We start from the raw sequence: 19,490 nt of genomic DNA, 5'->3' as shown, positions 1-19,490 counted from the left end.
AGTACTTCAACAGGGATGTCATCCTTCCCAGGTGCCTTGCCAGAGGTGAGGGAATCGAAGGCCACTTTTATATCTGCTAAATTTGGTTCGCTGTCCAACTCCTTCAAAACAGGCAGGCCCTTGATGTTATTTAATGCCTCATCAGTTATTATGTTCCCTCTAGAACAGAGGTCCCCAACCCCTGGTCCACGGCCTGGTTGGGGACCGGGCTGCCGAGATAGACCTCCCGCTCCACCCCCTGCACGTACTCACCCCCACACAGCCCATTTGCACCTGCGCGCTCTCTCCAGCATGCCCGTGTGAGCACCGCACCACCATTTGCACATGCGCATGAGAGCGTGCATGCCCAGACAAGGGTTGCGCCACCATTTGCACATGCAAGTGATGGTGGGAGTAAGAATCCCACTGCTGGAGGTTACACAGCCCCTGGTCCCGTAGCCTGGATCATGTGTGCCTGGCCTTTGTTTGCTTAGCGATGACTTCTTGCATAGGTGAATGGCCTTCATAGAGCGAATGTCCAGGAGCCCTTGCTTTGTTCATTCAGGGTGCCAATATAAGCAGGGGCAGGCAGATGCTACTTTGCCTGCCCCTCCCACCATTCCTCCCCATTGGGGGTGCTGGGTAGAACCGGTGGGTGCTGCAGTCCCAGAACAGGCGGCAGGTAGCATTTTGCCTGCTCTTGATAAGTGCTGTCCCTGCAGTGTTTACGTCAAGCCAGAGAAGAGAAGGAGAGGTGGTGGAAGGGGTGCACTTGCAGCCCTTATTCTGCAAACAAGGTGTTTTTTTGTTTGTTTGTTTTTTTAACTACACCATCTCATGCATTAGGCTCTGAATGTGCTGAGAAAAGCAGAGGGACCAAACGTGTCAGGGATTGATTGACTCACTAGCGGGCACCGGGTGGCCCAGCTTTGAACGAATGACCTGAGCAGGGCTGTTAATGACAGAACCTTCTGGAGGCCATTAATTCCTGCAGTCGCCACAGGTGGGAAGCTTCTTGACGGGCGCCTGACCGCAAGGGGTTACCTCAGAAACCGGGCCTGGGCCAAAGCCGTCGTCTAGCTAGGGGTCTTCCCAGGGCGGCGCCTCAGCTCTACCTCTTACTCCCGCTTGCCCTCCAGCGCTTTCTGGTGGGTGGCGGCAAGCCCTGAAGGGAAGAGGCACATCTTGCTGAGTCAGAGCAAACACGTTCCCCAAGGGAGTGTGTATGTGTATGTGTGTGTGTGTGTGTCTGTGCGATCCCGACTGCAATGCGGTCCTCTCCGCCGCCCTCTCCTCCCTCTGACACCAGCCGTGGCCCGGAGCCAGAAGAGAGAGAGAGACCAAGACAGAGAGCCTGGGCTGGCCGTGATGGCGATTCCGTGACGTAAGGCGAGGGAAGGAGAGATGAGGGAGGCGAGAGAGAGAGAGAGAGATTAAAGGGGAAAAAACGCGGCATGTTTTTTTTCCCCCTTCCTCGCCGCCGCCCTCCTTCCCGCACCGCTTCCTCGTCCTTCCTGAGGAACGCGGCCGGCCCGTGTGACTCTGAGCGCGTGCAGAGTGCCGCCTGGGCGCGGCTGCGCCGTGCGTCACCCGCCCCTCTCCTGCGCACGTCAGCGCTCACCAGGGGCGGCGCGGGTGCGCGGCGGCTTTTCTAGCGCCGGCCTGCCGGGCTCTTCCCTAGAGCACTTCCCTCCTCCGGGCGCAGCGGACCCGGCTTGGACCTGTGACACCCTCCGTGCCCGCCGCCCTCCTGCCTGCCTGCCCGCCTGCCTCCCTCTCTCTCTCTCTGGATCCCAAGCCTCGGGTTGGAGAGCGCCCGGGCGAGCGAGAGCGCACGCGTGCGTCCGGAGAGGGTGTCCCCTTCGCGCTGAGCCCGTCGTTGGTTTCCCGCCTCCTTTGCTGGGCGAGTCAAGCATCGGGGCGCCTCGGAGAAGGAGAGAGAGAGAGAGAAGAGAGAGGGAGGCATCGCCCTTGAGCCCGATCCCGAGATGTGGCTCCCGTCCTGGCTGGCTGTGGCCGCCCTCCTCGGGGTGGCCTTGCCGGGCTCGGCCCGGGGCGAAGTGGTGAGCAAGGCAGGCGCGGGCTTCGGCGACTGCGACGCCTTTTTCTACCAAGGGACGGCCCCCGAAGGGTTCTCGGGCAGCTCGCCCGACCTCCCGCTGGCCAGGGTCTGCCAGCGGTACAAGCAAGAGCCGCGCTTCGCCACCCTCTACAGCACGCAGGAGAAAGTCCCCCTCTTCTCGGCGTTTCGCTACGCAGGAGCGGCCCCGAGGGCGCAAGAGGAGGAGGAGGAGGAGAAGGAGGAGAAGTGGCTGGTGGAGCCGCAGGTGAGGCCGGCGGGATTGGGTGGGATGGGAGGAATAGGAGGTGGTGGTGGAGGGCATGGAGGGGATTATGAACATCAGAGGAGGGAGCGGGGGCAGCATTCCGGCGAACATCCCGATGTTGGGGTTACACGCATAGAGGTATGGAACTCTCTGCCGCTTGATGTTGTTTTTCGGGCAGCTTTAAAAGGGGATCAGATATAGAGGGCATAGAGGTTAGTCCCACCGGGACTATCTAAGACGTCATGATGGCTATGGGCAGTTTATCTGTGGGGAGGGAGCACCTGAATGCTGGCCCTGGGAGGCACCCAGAGGAAGCAGCTCTGTTATATTCCTGGGTCAGTTCCTGCTGGGCTTTTCTCAGAGGCGTCTTGATTGACCAGTGGTGGATGTCATGAGTGAGTGGCAGCATTTGGAGTACCCCTGCCAGCATCAGGTTACTGGATGTGAGACGACATGCTGGATGCCGTGCGCAGGCCGATGCAGAGCTCAGTGGACAGGGCACTCGCTGCCTGGGATACTCTGGGAGTTGTAGTTCTCCCAACTGGCTGGACAGCTCAGTGGTTTAGGTCTCTGGCTGTGGAGCCAGAGGCTGGGAGTTCAATCCTCCTCTGTGCCTCCTAGGAGGAGAGCCAGCCGGTGTGGCCTTGGGCAAGCTGCGCCGGATGCCCAAGAAGGAAGGAATAGCAAACTTGAGAATTGTCTACCTGGAAAACCATGAAAGGGTCGCCAGAAGACAGAATTGACTTGGCAGCACATGATAATTACTATACAAGTCATCCCCCCCCCCAAAAAAAGAGACATTTCCACTAGCTCTAGTTGTTGGTCTGATCCAGTAGATCCCTTCTTACTTTCTCGTGGGTGTGGCAGCCACAGTGCTGTCTTGAGTGGCAGAAGACGCAGTTTCGGTTCCAGCTGCCAGACTCCTTCATCCATCCTGCAGCTGAATGCAGCCGCCTCCTGTCTCGGCTGATTTGTCTCCTACCTAAAGGATGCACAATATTTTGGAAGGACGTCTTGGGGACCCTGCCCCACCCCCACCATGGTGGCCAAGCCAACCAGCAGCTCTGATGAATTCTTATCTGTACTGTACAACAGTGTCAGGCTGCATGGTGTCCAACTGTTTTACAATTCATCTGCTAACGACAGTTTATAATCGTCCTCTCTTCCAGTTAGCTCTTCTCCATCCAACTTTTATTCTCACAACTGTCCTGTGAGGTAGTTCAGGCTGAGCAAGAGCAACTGGCCCAAACCTGTTAGTGAGTTTCATTAGCATTATGAGGTGACAGAGGGTCAGAATATTTGGCAACAGGTTCATGTTGCTGGTGTCTCTGGTTATATATTTACTATAGTGGTGCCTCGCTAGACGATGATAATCCGTTCCACTGAAATCACTGTTTAGCAAAATCATTGTCAAGCGAAAAGCATCTCCCCATTGGAATGCATTGAAACCTGTTAAATGCGTTCCAGTGGAGAAGAATCGTTGTTGTCTAGTGAAGATTGGCCATAGGAAAGCTGCTTTGCGAACTGCCGATCAGCTGTTTAAATTGCTGTCTTGCGAAGCTTAGGTCCCGAAAACACCTGTTTTGTGAGTGTGGTGGGAGCTGTCAAAATCGTCATCTAGCAAAAATCGGTTTGCGAAGCAGGGACCAAACATTGTCCAGCGAAATTCCCCCATGGGAATCACTGTTTTGCAAATCGCTATAGTGATTGCAAAAAGTCAATGTCTAGCGAAAAAACTGTCATGCGGGGTAACTGTCTAGCGAGGCACCACTGTATATGTATATCCCATGAAAAGCTCATGCTGGCATGGCTGTTTCAAGATATTTTGCTCCCTGAGGCAAAGACCAAGATGGCTTCCATATGGAAGTTGGACTGGCAATTGATTTTTACCTCAGTGTTAGCAATGGAATAGGGTCTTCCATCACTCTCGACATGGCAGGCTAGTTTTGAAGACACAGGAGTGGCACCGAGGCAGGCCCAACTCTGTGCTCTAATGGGGTGAGGGAAAGCTGCTGAAGAGTTCATGAGGAACAACTGGGAGACTAATATCATAGTCCCCACTCCATCATTTGTTACCTATGGCGGCTGGCTCACTTTGCCTAATGGTAGGACCAATCCTTGAAGGACAATATTCCATGGGACACTCACGATGCTCCTGTGAATTAGATTAGGTTGGAAAATAGTGGCATCCAGCAGGAATTTGAACCCAGAGCTCCCTGTCTTTAATTCAGAACTCTGGCCTTCCTTGCTGCATGCCAGGCAAGGCTTTATTTTAAAATACCACTGCTTTATATAGCAGTCAAATGGCTTGTTCACCTGGTGTCTATGTTACATCTACCAGTACGTGCCTGAGCATGTGTGTGCTGTGTATTGAAATTTATGCTTTCTCAGTTTGCTGTGGGAAATAATCTCTGTGTCCAGATGGTGTGTCTGAAGTGTTGTCAAAGTACTGTATTGCTGTGTAAAGTAAGGAGCCCCTTTGTAGTGCCCCTATTCCTGTGCCTGCTTAGAAATAGCTTTTGCAAGTTACTTTTTCACCCCCCACACTCTGCCTGATTTCCTGTGTAGGACTATTGCTTGGCAGGATAAATTAAGCAGAGACTTGTAGCTTATACTTAAGTTAAGGATGCTGTAGGAATAATTATGGAGGAAGCAAAATCCCACAGCTCCAGAAATGATTGCGATGGCAGGAATGCATAATTAACATCGTCCACTTATACCTATTACTCTCTGGGAGGAAAAAGAAAAGAGGTGGGCCTACAGGTACTTCAGACATACTAAATTGCCTTAGAAATCCACGGGGAGGTTACAAATGGAGTGATAATTAATCATTCCTTTGTTAAGACACTGACACACACTCTTACAGTTTTGTAAACATCTATTATTAGAGGATATGTGTAGTTGGTCAAAAATTCTAAACCCTTCTGGAATAAGCCTCTATTCTCTGTGGAGGGTTGAGTGTTTCCTTGTGGAAGTATAGTCTGTTATTTCAGTATTATTTTTTAAACCAGACCAAAAGGATGGAGCATTATTTCCCTCTCCAGTGAGTAGTTCAAAGTTGTAACACTTGGTGTTTTTTTTAGTAACCAACAGTGAGCGTCTGAGCATATATACATATTGATGTTTGTCTTGGAAGAGGTACAGGAACTAAAGAAATACTGGCTATGATACCAAAGCATAGTATGTATGTACATATGTATATGTGCTTGTTTGTGTGTGTAAATAGATATAAGTTACAAAAGTTCATAAAGCTTACAGAAGAAAACCTCAATGAATGTGAGCCTCATTCTTAGAACAGGTATGATAAACCTTAGGCCTACCCCTTATTCAAGGGATGAACCTGTTTCTGGGCTGTACTGTTGCAGCCGAGAATTAAGGACTGACTTGACTGAGCTTTCCAGGGGACAACATCCCCTGCCCCTCCCCTTTATTTAAGAATTTGAAGCACTGGATGGGTTGCTGGCATCTTTTTAAGATCAGCCAGGCCTTCATTGCCTGCTGTGTGTCTATGTGAAGAGTGTAGGGAGCAGAGGTCTTGTCTACTCCTCTCTTGGATAAGATGGTTTTCCGTGACTTAACGGTCAATTCCTGTGTGTACACATGTGTGAGTTTGGGCATCCCACCATAATAACCCCCACTAAGGTCTGAAGTGGTCTAGCAAAGGCACAGATTTAACTCCTAATTTTCTTCAGTTTCGTTTTTATATAAATCCGGGAAGCTCAAGGCAGCAAGTGTTACCCCCTTACCTGTTTTCGTTTCCCCTGCAACCCTGTGAGGTAGGTTTGGCTAAGTGATAGTGACTGACCCCAGGTCACCAAGTGAGATGCTTTTGGTCTGCATCAGCTCTAGTTGGCATAGCCAGAAGTGAAGGATGATGAGAGGTGTTTTTCTAAATTCTCTGGATGGCCACAATTGCTTACCACTACCATGATTGTTCTTGAGCCAGGTAGAAGAGTAGTAATGATGTAACTTCAGATCCCCAAGGAAGGAAGGCCAAGGAAGATAAGACTAGTTAGGAATGAAATAGGAAGCCATGGTCTGCTAATGGACTCTCAATATTAGTCTGTAGAGTTATCTTGCTGTCTGAAATGAGGTAGCTGTGCCTTCCCTAACATCTTATAGCTTTGGTGGCATAGCTAATATATTTCTTTAGTTCCTTTACCTCTTCCAAGACAAATATCAGAGACAGTAGTAAAATATTTTCCCCCATCACTGCATCTCTATAGAGCACCAGGAAATTATATCCTACCAGCTAAATTTTTCCCATTTTGGTTGTAGCTCTGGGCTAGGTATAAAAAGAATACTCACTAAATTTCTCCTCCATGGACTCACCTGCAAGAGGAATGTTATGTATTTTGTTTACTTACTTTTATCCCACCTGTCTCTTTGAAAGGACCAAAGTCAGCTCTTTGAGATTCTTTACTTCCAGCCAAGAAGGAAACAAAGAACTCAATTTCCTCTTTCAGGGTCTCAGTGTAAAGTGTCTCTGGTGTCCTGTCCTTTGAGAAACAAATTATACCTATGCATGCAACAAACTGATTGTTAGGAAAGATGCCAGAAACTCATCCAGTGCTTCACATTCTTAAATAAAGCAGCAGTTATCCCAATTTTAGCCAGTTAGTAAATTGTGTGATTTTGCATGAAAGCCTGACAGTTTTGTGCAAATGTGGACACTCTTTGTGCAAAATAGCGTTTTTACTAATGCGAGAACCATACTGAAAATTCCAGGAAACACTTCATCATCCTTTCTGGTAGGGAGAAAAACGTTGCCATTTCTTGTCCTTGAGTGCAAGGGTAAGACAAGCAGGAATGTACATCCCCATGTCAGGTATCACAGAACTAACATTTCTGTGCTCTTATGTGGCCAAATCGACAGCAATGTTGACACAGGCTGCAAAAGAAAGGCTGTAGCCTGTGAGGACAGGGTTAACAAGGCCCATGAGCTGATTTCGGCAAAAAGCCAGACCTACAATCTTGTCTCACTGTTCAGAGCTGTGTCATTGCTTGCTCCTTGGCTCAGGTGGAGGGAATTTAAACTGCTCAAGACGCTGGCAGGGGCGTGTCTGTACTGCAGCACTCACAGAGTTGCTGCAGAGTAGCCTAGCGACATGCTAGGATCTATTCAACCTCTACCTCTCCACCACAGTAAAGATCTTACTTTTGGACTATTTATTTGTTTATTTAAAACACTGTATTTTTATCCCGCCTTTCTCCTTAAAAAAAGAACCCAAGGACTACAACTCCCAGAATCCCTTAGCCATGATCATGATCAAATTCTAGGAGATGTAATTTAAAAACCCTAACATTTCTAAATTGCTAGACAGCTCTGTGGTTTAGGTTTCTGGCTGTGTCTCCTTGATAAGGGCTGCACTCAATGATCCGTAGGGTCCCTTCCAGCTCTCCAATTTTAAGATGATGATGATGATGATTCCCAAGTTGTGCAGGAGAGGGCTTACGGTTGCTCTGCCTTACTACTTCCTGAGATACGATGTCTTTGAAATCAGCCAGAGCAGGTGCTGTGATATTTTGAATGCAGCAGGCATAGTCCAGTGCTGAGCTGTCTCTTGCTCTCCTTTCTGTGCCCACCTTTTTTAAAAAACCAAAGCCTAACTAAATGTTACTGCAAGGGAGCGAAGCTGTGTTCTTTAAAAGTTGGTTTCTACAGGTGCTTGGGTGGTTTGACCCTTTCCTTTTTAAGTTTGATTCCCATCAAAAATTCTCTTCTCACCGCAGTTGATCTTAGAGAAAAGAGGCTTCTGTTACAAGACTAATAATAATGGAATAGTTATGTGATGTAAGGTCAGTTGTGACTTATGGGGAACCTCCACAGGATTTTTCTAGATATAAAATACTCAGAAGTCATTTACCAGTCCCTCCGTAAAGCATGCCCATGGTAGAATAGGTGGCAGGGTGCTTAACACTGTCAAGCACACATGATGTGGGTCATCTTGACTGGGTTGGAGGCATAATTCGCACTTGCAGCCAGATGCTCCAACCTGCTGAGATGCAGTAGATATAGTCACGGCAGTGGATCAAATAGACTGTGTATCATACATGGATCTGTGTGTCACACATAGAGAGAAAGGGCCAGGGGACTCCGAACACAGAGCTGGCGAGGTTCTGCTGCTGAGGAGCCTAATGGTAGGGCTGGCCCTGCTCACTGATTGATTATGGTGTGTGTGTGTGGGGGGGGCTTTTCTTCCCATCGCAGCTGGGGAGGATGGGTCAAACATGGCATCCTTGTGTTCCTGAGGAAAATTCCTCTTGAAATTTCACTTTTGGAAACCAAGCCATGACTGCCAGTCGTATGATTAAAATAACAACAGATCTAGGCCTCCATAGTATCTGCCGTGTAATTCCATGTTGTTGCAGAGAGAGGATTTTGGAGATGCTTTCTAAGTTGTGTCTATTCGATTTAGCCAGAACATTAGCTAAGCTTGTTGGGTCTTACTGTTGCCCCGTGTGAGACAGACCATGCTTGCAGGTGGCGGGAGGGGGCACTCGGTGCTGAAGTCCAAAGAGTAACGTTCATAAGCTTTGGGAACTCTAGCGACCTTCTGAGAGGCTTCGCAGGGTTTCCGTACACGTTGCCCACAGCTGTGGCTCCTTCCCACAGAGTGAGCGAGAGGGCGGCTCCTGAGGGAGGTGAGGCTTGTGCCAACCTCCACCCTCACCCTTGCTGTACACAAACCATCTCTGACTCAAAAAACAGAAAGAAGATTGAGTCCCCGATGAATAGGGAACAAAAAACGGCAGAGGGGATTGAGAAGTCTACCGCCGGGGACTCTTTGCTTGCAAATGCGTCCTATTGTAGCAGCCTCAGAGTGTCTTCAAGAGAAGCATTGTGAGGGAAGGCAGTTAGGCCCTGCAGCCTCTTCAGCCATGACGCTGTTAACCCTGCACTGGTGCCGGCGGATGCTCTGCAGTGATAACCCTCTTAGCTCGGCTGCTCTAGAAGGAAACGCCCGGCACTGCGCCTCCTGCCAGCTCCCACAAACATGGAGGGGGTTGCTGTGGTTGTTCTGACCTCAGGGGCTGGGAAAACGGAAGCAGGAAGCGATGGCCCTTATGCGGCGCTTCACCCTTCAGTCTGTGGGATCTTGAAGAAACAAACCCCAGACACACAAGCCCTGAGATGTCTGTCAGGCATATAGTTCTTCTTCTATCTTACTTCATTCTCGGGGTGACCGTCTCAGGATATTGTTGGTGTCGGTTGGCTTCTCACAGGATAAAGGAAAGGACTCTTGTCGATCTGATCTATTTAGGTTGTAGAGGAAAGTGGGTACCAGGAAGGTAGAAAGGAGTGTCCTAGCTTGAAGGGTTTCCAGAGAATCACTTCGCAGTAAATGTTTCCGGCCCTGAGTACTGCTAAAAATCCAGAGCAAAGAGTTGGGGGAAGGAAAACAAGTTGTTACTATTTTTGCAGCGTGCTTTGGTTTCCCAAGTTGCTTTGTGTTGCTTATTTAGCATTTATCTTTAGGCTGGGAATTGCAGTGAATTCCTGGAAGCTGCTTGACAGACTTATCGTCGGCCTGGTTCCGACATACGGCCGGCCCTCTCACTACATAAATGCAACCATAGGTGTCATCGTGCCTGTATGAACTTAGGCTGGTGCATAACTAAAAATTAAAGGTAGGGCTTTCGTCTATCACTGGTGAAATTTGTTGGCAGCTGAAGCCTGCAAGGCAACTCTACACAGAGTCAGCTGTCAAGGCAGTCAGAGGCACAGAAGCAAAACAATGCATTGTATTTGTGAACCAGCCCAGAGTGTACAGTAATATATTCAGATGAGGTACAGCGATGTGCAAACCATGTCTAGATGAGGATTTGCAAGTGAGCCTTCACATTGCAACAGTAGCACTGAACTGGTTGTTCCACTCTGGTCCCTGATCATTTGCAAAGCAAATCTTATCTTCATGGGATTGGCTTCCATTATTTTATCTACCCCCACCCCACATACACACACACGGGTTGTTTCTTGGCTGCTACTTGTTTGATTCAGCCGGAGACTATAAAAGGGGATCAGAGAACTGTATCTTGAGCCATAGAGTAGCCTTCCCAACGTAGCTCCCTCCAGATGTGTTAGACTTCACATCTGGGGTTTGCAGTCACACTACATCTGGAGGGGGCCAGGTTGGGGAAAGTTGCCATAGGGATTTGACAGTCTTGATCTAGAAAAGGCGTTCTGGAGGCAAGCCCAGGAATGGAAAGACTATGTGTCCCACCTTGTTCAGAATGCTCCTCTTTCTGAACCAGAGGCATTCAGAGACTGGAGCATGTTCCTTTACACTGTGGGTCCGAACTCTAGAGAGACTCCTTCTTGCTACCAACTGGATATGAATTTTTAATTGCAGCGTGATCAAGACAAAGAAGCCACTGTAGACAAAAGTACAGGCTCTGCCAGTGCCTTTAATAAAGGAAAACAACAATGATTAAGCGCAGAGCTGCAAAATATTCTTTTCAACTACCAGAATTCCCTAGCCAGAATGGACAGAGCTACCTGGGGATTCTGGAAGTTGTAGTCCAGGAAAAGAAAGAACTTTCCCCCAACTCTGGCTATTTATCCTGTTTCCCACAGTAGTAGCCCTGAGGAGCCTTGTGCACAGTGGTTAAACTGCAGTACTGCAACCAAAACTCTGTTCATGACCTGGATCCAATCCCTGGTAGCTGGCTCAGGGTTTACTCAGCCTTCTGTCTTTCTGAGGTTGGTAAACTGAGTACCCAGCTTGCAGGGGGCGGGGGCAGTGTGTAGTGTGTGTAAGTAAATCGTAAACCATCCAAAAAAACCTCTAAGCACTATAGAGCAGTATATAAACCACACTCTGCTTTGCTTTTTAAACCAAGTTTTGCCAGGGAGTCCAGAAGCAAGAATTAAACATAATTTTCTTCATAGCAGGTTCTGTCCTAGAGTGTGCAAGGCAGTAATAGGGACAAGAGGGTCTTTAATCATGTGCAGAATGTTGTTGCTTGGAAACGAAACCATCACAGACAGCAGTCAGAGGCCACAGCTTTCAGACTGCAAGGAAATATGTCCTGTCTGTTTAAGCATTAAATATTTGCATCAGAGAGATTTGGAATTTGGGGAAATTGAGGCCCATAGACCACGAGTCATATATGAAATGCTGAGTGTCTGACAGAGTAGTGTCCTTGTGGAGATGAGGTCTTTTGCCTGTCTAACATTCCATTTATTTGTACGTGCACTTGAGCTGTTCCATAAGCGAGGTGCGAGGCATTCCTGAATGACACACACAAGTGAGCTTCCAAGAATGGCATTTGGAAGAGACCTCTTGCCTCCTAGAGAGGCAGATACATTTCTTGAGGTGACTCGAGAGTGGGAGGAGGATGGATGGATGCATGGATGGATGGATGGATGAATGAATGAATTAGACTGTGGAATCACAACACCCCCAAAATGATGTATATCAAGCCACTTGCTTGTAAGTCCTCATAGTTCATGTTGGTGTTTTTGCAAGCGTCTGTAAAGATACAGATTGCTTGAGATGGCATAGAATCTGCGTATGGACATTTTAAGTGCTCAGAGACTAAAGTTGTTGAGATGTTGATAGCTCAGCCTCTTGAGGGGAGGGAAAGTTGTCAGTTGGGGCTGAAACTTAGCTTCATAGGCTCCCTATAAAGAGAGTAGCTTTGTGGGCTTCCGTGCAAAGGAAAGCAGAAGAAACAAAGAGAGAAGAAACAGAATGATTTGTGGAAAAGTGCAAGGACTTAAAGAACCAGGAATTGGTGAAGGAAAGTCGGAGAACGGAAAGGGACTGTGCCGTATATGTTTCTTGCTTGGTTTAGAACCCTTTCCAGTCATGACTCCACCTCTGAGTGCATAGAACAGGCTTCATGCTCCAGATCTTGGGAGAGGATACAGTGGTGCCTCGCTAGACAGTTACCCCACATGACAGTTTTTTCACTAGACATTGACTTTTTGCTATCACTATAGTGATTCGCAAAACAGTGATTCCTATGGGGGAATTTCGCTGGAAAATGTTTGGTCCCTGCTTCGCAAACCGATTTTCGCTAGACGACAATTTTGACAGCTCCCTCCGCGCTCGCAAACAGGTGTTTTTGGGACCTAAGCTTCACAAGACAGCGATTTAAACAGCTGATCGGTGGTTCGCAAAGCGGCTCTCCTATGGCCAATCTTCGCTAGACAACGACGATTCTTCCCCATTGGAATGCATTAAACAGGTTTCAACGCATTCCAATGGGGAAATGCTTTTCGCTAGACAATGATTTCGCTAAACAGCGATTTCAGTGGAACAGATTATCATCATCTAGTGAGGCACCACTGTATATGGAAGTAAGGGTACGAAATGCACACCACCAAGGTACTCTACCTCATTCCTTCCTCTCACATGATTATCATCTCACGAGGGGACAAGGACTGAAGGAGTTCCTGCATCATAATATGTCAGAGAGAAACAAAATAAAACAAAAAATAAAGAAGACGAAATCATTGTGCCAACTTAAAGAGGAATTTTAATGTGAGCTTTTGTGGACAAGTTCATTTCCTCAAATATAAGTGTGTGTTGTGATAGTTAACATTCACAGGCCATATTAAGTGCACTTCAGTGGATTTAGAACACTAGTTCCCAACATTAGGTAACTCGGGTGTTCTTGGACTACGATTCCCAGAAACCTTCACCACCAGCTGTGCTTTCTGTGGTTTCTTGGAGTTGCCGTCCAAGATTACTTGAGTGTTTCAAAGTTGACAACCACTGATTTAGATTAACCATGTTGGATTGGGTCCATAAAGTGGTTGAGAATGTTGTTTAGTGTAGCAGTAGGAACATAATAGCCATCCATATTTGTCAGCTCAAAGGTAAACTAGTAAAACAGTAATCGAACACAGAACATTAAATTTATTAAACATTTGATAATTTGCTGAATAATAATATTATCGACAAATGTTGTAATCTGCTGATGTACTAGTATTATCTGTACCTTTGTGAAGACACCTACCATTGTCATCATAAAGACATTGTTGTAAGAACATGGAAAGGATCCTGCTGAATCAGACCGAAGTATCCTTGTTTTCTTCAGCGGGCATGCAGGAGCCCATGGATTAACTAGTGTTTGGATAGTGGTGACACAAATTTGAATAATAAGGCTCAATAGTTTGTGTTGCCGGCTTTCAATTCTGGCCTTAGTAATATTTTACAAGTCAATTTCTAGACTTTCAAAATAGCAAAATGGTGAATTCAGATGTTCCCTGTATACTTTTGTGGAGAGCCATATAAATAGGTAGCATATAACTGAAAATTCCTTGGGAAGGAATGTACATTTCAGAATTTGAAATCTGACAGTGATTTTTAAAACTGTGAAGATGCTCAATCATCCAGGTGAGGTTATCTGGAAGTTGAGTTGTGGCAACTGGATTTCTTTCTTGTTAGGTTGAAACATTTTTCTACTCATCCAAATAGCTTCTTCAGTCCTTTAACAATCTTTAAATGAATTGCTTAGATTGTAACTATGGCTTTACTGTTATGCTTTGGGTCTACATTATTTTTTCTTTTTTGTTCCTCTCTCAGATAGATGATCCTAAACATGGTTTGGAAGGAATGATGCCTGAATCCGAGGTTACAGGTTCAGTGGATAACTTGGGAACAAACCAGGCACTCACTGCAGATTATGTGGACTCTGGCTATGAAAGGGGCCAGCTAAACCCCGGCTCTCTTCACCAGGATGACCACCAGATAGCTACGTATACGCTGACCAACGCTGTCCCAGTGGCCCCTCCTCTCCAGGATATCTGGCACTGGGAGGTGGAGAACCTCGTCAGCCGAAGTTTGGCTCCTCACTGTGGAAATGGGAAAGACCTCTATCTCGTTTCAGGAGCTGTTCCTTCCACCGTCAGAGTGAAAGACAAGGTTGCGGTCCCTGAGTTTCTCTGGCTCGCAGCCTGCTGCGATGATGGGTCTGAAGCTTGGTCTGTGGGCTTTATGAAGCAGGCTGCCGCGGGGCACCGTCTGGAAGATCTAAGTTTGGAAGAGCTTGAAAAGAAACTTCCGGCAGGAGCCCAGCTTTTTAAGAACAACTGCGGTCAAGACAGACACAACCCTGAGAAGCTGGAGCTTGTGTTGCAGTCGGCCAAAAAGATCCGGGCTGAAGAACCGGTGCCTCAAAGCAGAAAGACCACCACCAGCAAGCAGATCAGTACTGCAAAGGAGGATTGTGGCTTTCTGAAGAAACTGTTCTGTCTCATTATTACATCTCTCTTCAAGTTGTTGAAATTTGTTTTCCATCTGATCGTCTACGTTGTGAAATACGTCTTTTGTTTACTGTGGCAGTTCATACTGACGATTGTCGGCGGGGTGTGCACGTTCCTCAAAGGAATTCTCTCAGTCCTGTTCACGGTCTTTGTCGACCTGGCACGGGTGGGGGTCAGCATCCTGAACGGCATTGCGCAAAACATCTACCAGGTCCTCATGATCGCCTACAGAATTGTTTGCGTCCCTGTTAGTCTGATCCTGGACATTGTGTCCTTTCCTTTTTACACTCTCGGTGCCGTCCCTGCAGTACTCCAAGATATCGCTTCAGGCATCGGTGGGTTGTTCTTGCTGGTGATTGATGCCACAACGGCTGTTGTGTGTGCCATAAATTCCGTTGTTTCACACCTAGCTAAAAAGTTCCTTCCTAAGATGTCTTTTGATGTCTGAAAAAAGAGAGAGGCAGAGAACCACTCTTTCCCAAAACACAAAGCAATACTTCCCAAAAATGTTGCTAATCTCTAGCTGTTCCTATAAGTATTTATTGTGGTGACGTTATCGGTGATGAACCAGTGTTCTGGTGAGCTGCATGATCCTCCAGGGGAATTTTATGGCATATTAAAAGTCCACTGATTGTAAACATCATCACCTTTGATGGATTGATTGACACTCCAGCATCATGTCAAGTCTCTTAAGAAATACGAAACAGTGTGCATATGGAAGACAGAGTCCTCCTCTTGACAAAGATATGTGAAAATGTGTATATAGAGTATATGAAAATATGGATACTGGTTTCTTAGTAATGGCAAAATATCTGGAAGTCCATTGGATTTTCTGATACTAGTTTATAGGATAAAAGAAAAAAAAAGCTAACGAGTAGAAGAAGCTTTTAGAAGATTTTGAAGAATACTTTTCTTAAGCAAAACATCCTCTGTGAATAAATGCAATCCACAGGTTTTAAAAAATTAATCTGTTTAAAAGGTAATCTCTCTCTCTTTCTCTCTCTTTGGGAGCAGCCAGAATGTTGCAAAAGTGTGTAGGCTTTGGGGTTCTTCCGATCCGTTCATCACATTAAGTAGTTCAAAAATTATGGGAGAAGGAAAGAAATAAGGGTCAGACACGAGACTAAACCCAGTCCCTGAGTGGATGCTGAAGAGCAAATGAATCACAGGTAGTTGTGTAGGTTTCAGGTCACATTTCCTCCCCCATCTCTGTGGTTTTATACTACCCAGTCTGATTAATAATCCTGGAGAGCTCAAAAGCTCTGTCCAGTTGTTGTATTTAGCTGGCTGGATAGCTCAGTGAGTTAGGTATCTCGCTATAGAGCCAGGGGCTGGGAGTTCAGTTCCATCCAGTTCATCCCCAAGGAGCCAGAAGAAGGGAATGGCAAACCACGTCTGAGTATTCCTTTGTTTAAGAGATGTAGCTTGTATCACCAGCGCAGACCATCCCAGCTCCTGGTTCCAAAGGCTTTAGGGTGATGGACTGGGAAAGATGCGTCTGGAATGTTGTGTCATGACAAAGAGGGCAGCAGCTTGATCATCAAGTAGTCTGTCTCATTGCAAATATTTGACATTCTTGCACTGTGGAATTCTCCTTTCCCTATTGACCTGCCCTGCAATCCCTGGGCACATAAATTAAAGCAAGTCTCTTGTGGCATGATTTTTTAAAAATCTCCAGCTGTTTCCCCAATAAAGCTTAAAGGATATGAATCTCTGGTGTGAAAAAAATGCAGGCATGGTGCAGTGTCCAAGAGATTGAAGAACACCCAAGAAGTCTCTGGTTCAAATGTCACCTTTGCTTTAAACTCATGGATTGGCCTTCAGCACACCCAGCCTCAGTTTCCAAGTCTGCAGTAAAAGAAATGGCAATACTGTTGCTTTTTTGGACAACAATCCCAGACTCCCCAGCCACAGTAGCCCAGCTCAGGAATAATATTTATTTCATTGTAAGGAATGTGACTGGATAAGGCACATTAACTGTGATGATCTCTGGAAAGTGCTATGTAAGCATGATTGCCTTACAGAGTTTCCTTAGGTTCTTCTTTCTTTCTTTCCAGAGGGTTTGAGTTTTAGTAGCAGCGTTTTCAAAACTTAGGTCTGCCAACCTGATTCAAATATTGTCTCCAACCCAACATTTTTCTAATATGTTAGAGTACGGCTTCTGTAATCCTCAATTCCTGAGGACGATGCATACTGTGATCTTAACACACCCAGACCTCATCTGTTTAGGGGAAAACTGAATTATTCTTAACACCCTGCATTAAAATACAAAAACTGTATTGAAAGTCAAGACTTGAAGCCAACTTCAGAAATTGCACATAGTATAAAAAAATGAGGCAGCTAGATAATTAATAGAAGTGAGGATTACAGAGAACAGACCACTAGTCTTCAAATCAGACTTTGAAGAAGGTGTTTTGTTGAAGCATACTACCTGGAATTTCCTGGCCTTGCTTGCTGGGGAATTCTTGCAGTCCACAAAAAATAAACTTTTCCAAGCTCATTTTAATACACTTGGAATGCCAAGACCATGGCATATTTTCAGGTTTTCAAGGGATTGCTTTTGAGCTTTAAAATCTTCTATAATTTGGGACCAAGTTATGTTAAGGATCAGCTGGCCCTACGTTGCACTTTATACAGGAAGTTCTTTGTTGAAAGGGTTCTGCAGTCTGAAGTCAGATTTAGAAATGGAAGAACCCTAACAAAGATGAGCAGTAGGGATCATGAAATTATCCATTACCGATTAGCTCCTGGAGAAATGACTGAGCAGACACCAAAGCCACCTTGTTAGGGTCTTTCCTACTGTAATGAGATTGTTTTGTCCATATTTAAATAATAGTCTGTGGTTGGAATCCTATTGCATACCTCTGCCTCCATAATGCTAGTAACATAACTATCAGTTACTAATTGCCACATGTTTGAAGGCAGAATAGGCATTTCCAGTCATACACTGAGTCGTGCAATTGGTGTGCAATAGGATGTGCTTACCCTAACTTCATAACTTGTGACAATCCACCATTGAAAGTTATGTGACTGGTGTTAAACCAGAGGGGGCAGTGAATAGGATTCTGGCCAGGATTTTTAAATTTGCACTTTTGTTTATAGACAGCATATACAAAACAGTTCTTTAGAGTGATGTTTATATAGCGACCTTATGCAGGGACCATGTTCTCCAACATGAACTTGTTCTGTTGGTGAAATCTTCTACTGATGAAGACCTTCATAGTTCCTTCCATCAAATGAGGTGATGAGAGTGACCTATCATAAATGCGTTTTCCATTATGAGATCCCATTTCTGGACAGCTTCCAGAAGAATTTATTCCTACTTGCCTAGCCTTTTTAAATTTTGGAAGTTTTATTGTTCCTTATGTTTCTGAAGTTCAAAGGTGAGTGTTGATCCTTGAACAGTAGCATCCACTTAAAAGACAGAAACAACTGCAGGCTTATGGGGACCGTTTCCATAGATTAAAAAATAAATGAACTCCCCCCCCCACTTCCGAGAAGGGTTGATGAGCTTCCCAAAACAGTCCAGGCAGAACACAGCATGCTCAGTGCCCATGGAAAGATTATCAGCTCCTGGCCTGGGAATGAGAAGAAAAAACTGGAGAAGGGAATGGAGTCTTCTTGAATAACTGTGATTGAAATGGTGAACAAGGGCACTCTTCACGGCAAAGTTTTGTTGCAAATTTTCCTTACAGAGTTTTGTTTTAGCTCTTTGCTTATACCTCTGCTGCTGCATCTTCTGTGTTGTAATATACTGATTTTAAAAATATATATTTATTGTTAACTTGTATTTATTTTTAATGTTGTTAGTTGCTCCGAGATGTTTTATGACACGAAGAGCGGGATATAAATATACTATATATGAAAACAAATAGATTGGTTTTTTTGGCCCCATTTTCTGTAGGGTGAGGTTTTTCACAAGAATGTCTTATATTCCATTTTTTAGGTTGGACCTATTTGTGGGGGACATTTGATAGGACATGAACATTTTCAGTGTATTCAAAAATAGAAGGAATATAAAGGGGATTTTCCCTAAACCACATGGCTAATGCTACTGCTAAACAGTCAGTACACTGGAATTCTAGTGAATCATAATATGACTTCCCATGGTGCAGCGATTAAATTGCAGTACTGAAGTCAAGCCTCTGCTCATGACCTGGATTCGATCCTAATAGGTTCAGGTAGCTGGCTCAAGGTTGACTCAGCCTTCCATCCTTCTGAGGTCATAAAATGAGTAATTAACTCGCTGGAGAGCAACGTGTTTCTTGCATAATTATGTTGTAAACTGCCCAGATAGCCCTCTAGCACTATGGGGCAGTATATAATTCAAAACAATAAATAAATACCCTGTTTCCCCGAAAATAAGACCTAACCTGAAAAAAAAGCCCTAGTATGATTTTTTTCAGGATGCTCATAATATAAGCCCTACCCCAAAAATAAGCCCTAGTTAAACCCCGCCCTCCACCCTTGTGCATCAACCAGAAGATGACATGACTGTAAAATAAAACATCCCCTGAAAATAAGCCCTAATGCATTTTTTTGGAGCAAAAATTAATATAAGACCTTGTCTTATTTTTGGGGAAACACGGTATATGAGACTTTTGTTACAAGATTTTTTAAAATCTTGGTGTGTGAAACTGCAGTCCTATTTCTAGCCCTTCATATTCAAAAAAAATCTGTGCTTGACAGGTTGAGTCAGAAGGTCAGTGCAGATGGATAATATTAATTTCTTCCCATGCTAACAAAAGGTCTTAATTCACACATATTCTGACACATGTGCTCTGTGTCAACCAGAAAAAAAAGCCAACAATTAGTCTCAATTTTGCTATTCTTCTAATTTTTTTCTTTCTGACCTGTAATGCAACTCACTGGCAGCTCTACATAAGAGCAATGAAGGCTGGGCCAAACAAGTTCCTGGCAAAACAGCAACAAACGTACAGAAAAAGAAAGAAGAAAACAGATGA

At 45.6% G+C, this 19,490-nt stretch overlaps 1 protein-coding gene across 1 annotated transcript; it reads left to right on the top strand.

The window, feature by feature from the left end:
* The first annotated feature begins 1,821 nt into the window (after positions 1-1,821).
* On the top strand, positions 1,822-18,398 carry ENDOD1 (endonuclease domain containing 1). Its single transcript, XM_020809364.3, has 2 exons — positions 1,822-2,306; positions 13,847-18,398. Exons 1-2 carry the CDS (start codon positions 1,968-1,970, stop codon positions 14,972-14,974), a joined length of 1,467 nt encoding a protein of 488 aa, XP_020665023.3. The 5' UTR covers positions 1,822-1,967; the 3' UTR covers positions 14,975-18,398.
* Positions 18,399-19,490: the final 1,092 nt, after the last annotated feature.

The sequence above is a fragment of the Pogona vitticeps genome, chromosome 3 (genome assembly GCF_051106095.1).
Source record: "Pogona vitticeps strain Pit_001003342236 chromosome 3, PviZW2.1, whole genome shotgun sequence".
NCBI lineage: Eukaryota > Metazoa > Chordata > Lepidosauria > Squamata > Agamidae > Pogona > Pogona vitticeps.
The sequence above is the reverse complement of the archived record's forward strand: the minus strand, read 5'-3'. Positions and strand labels throughout refer to the sequence as shown.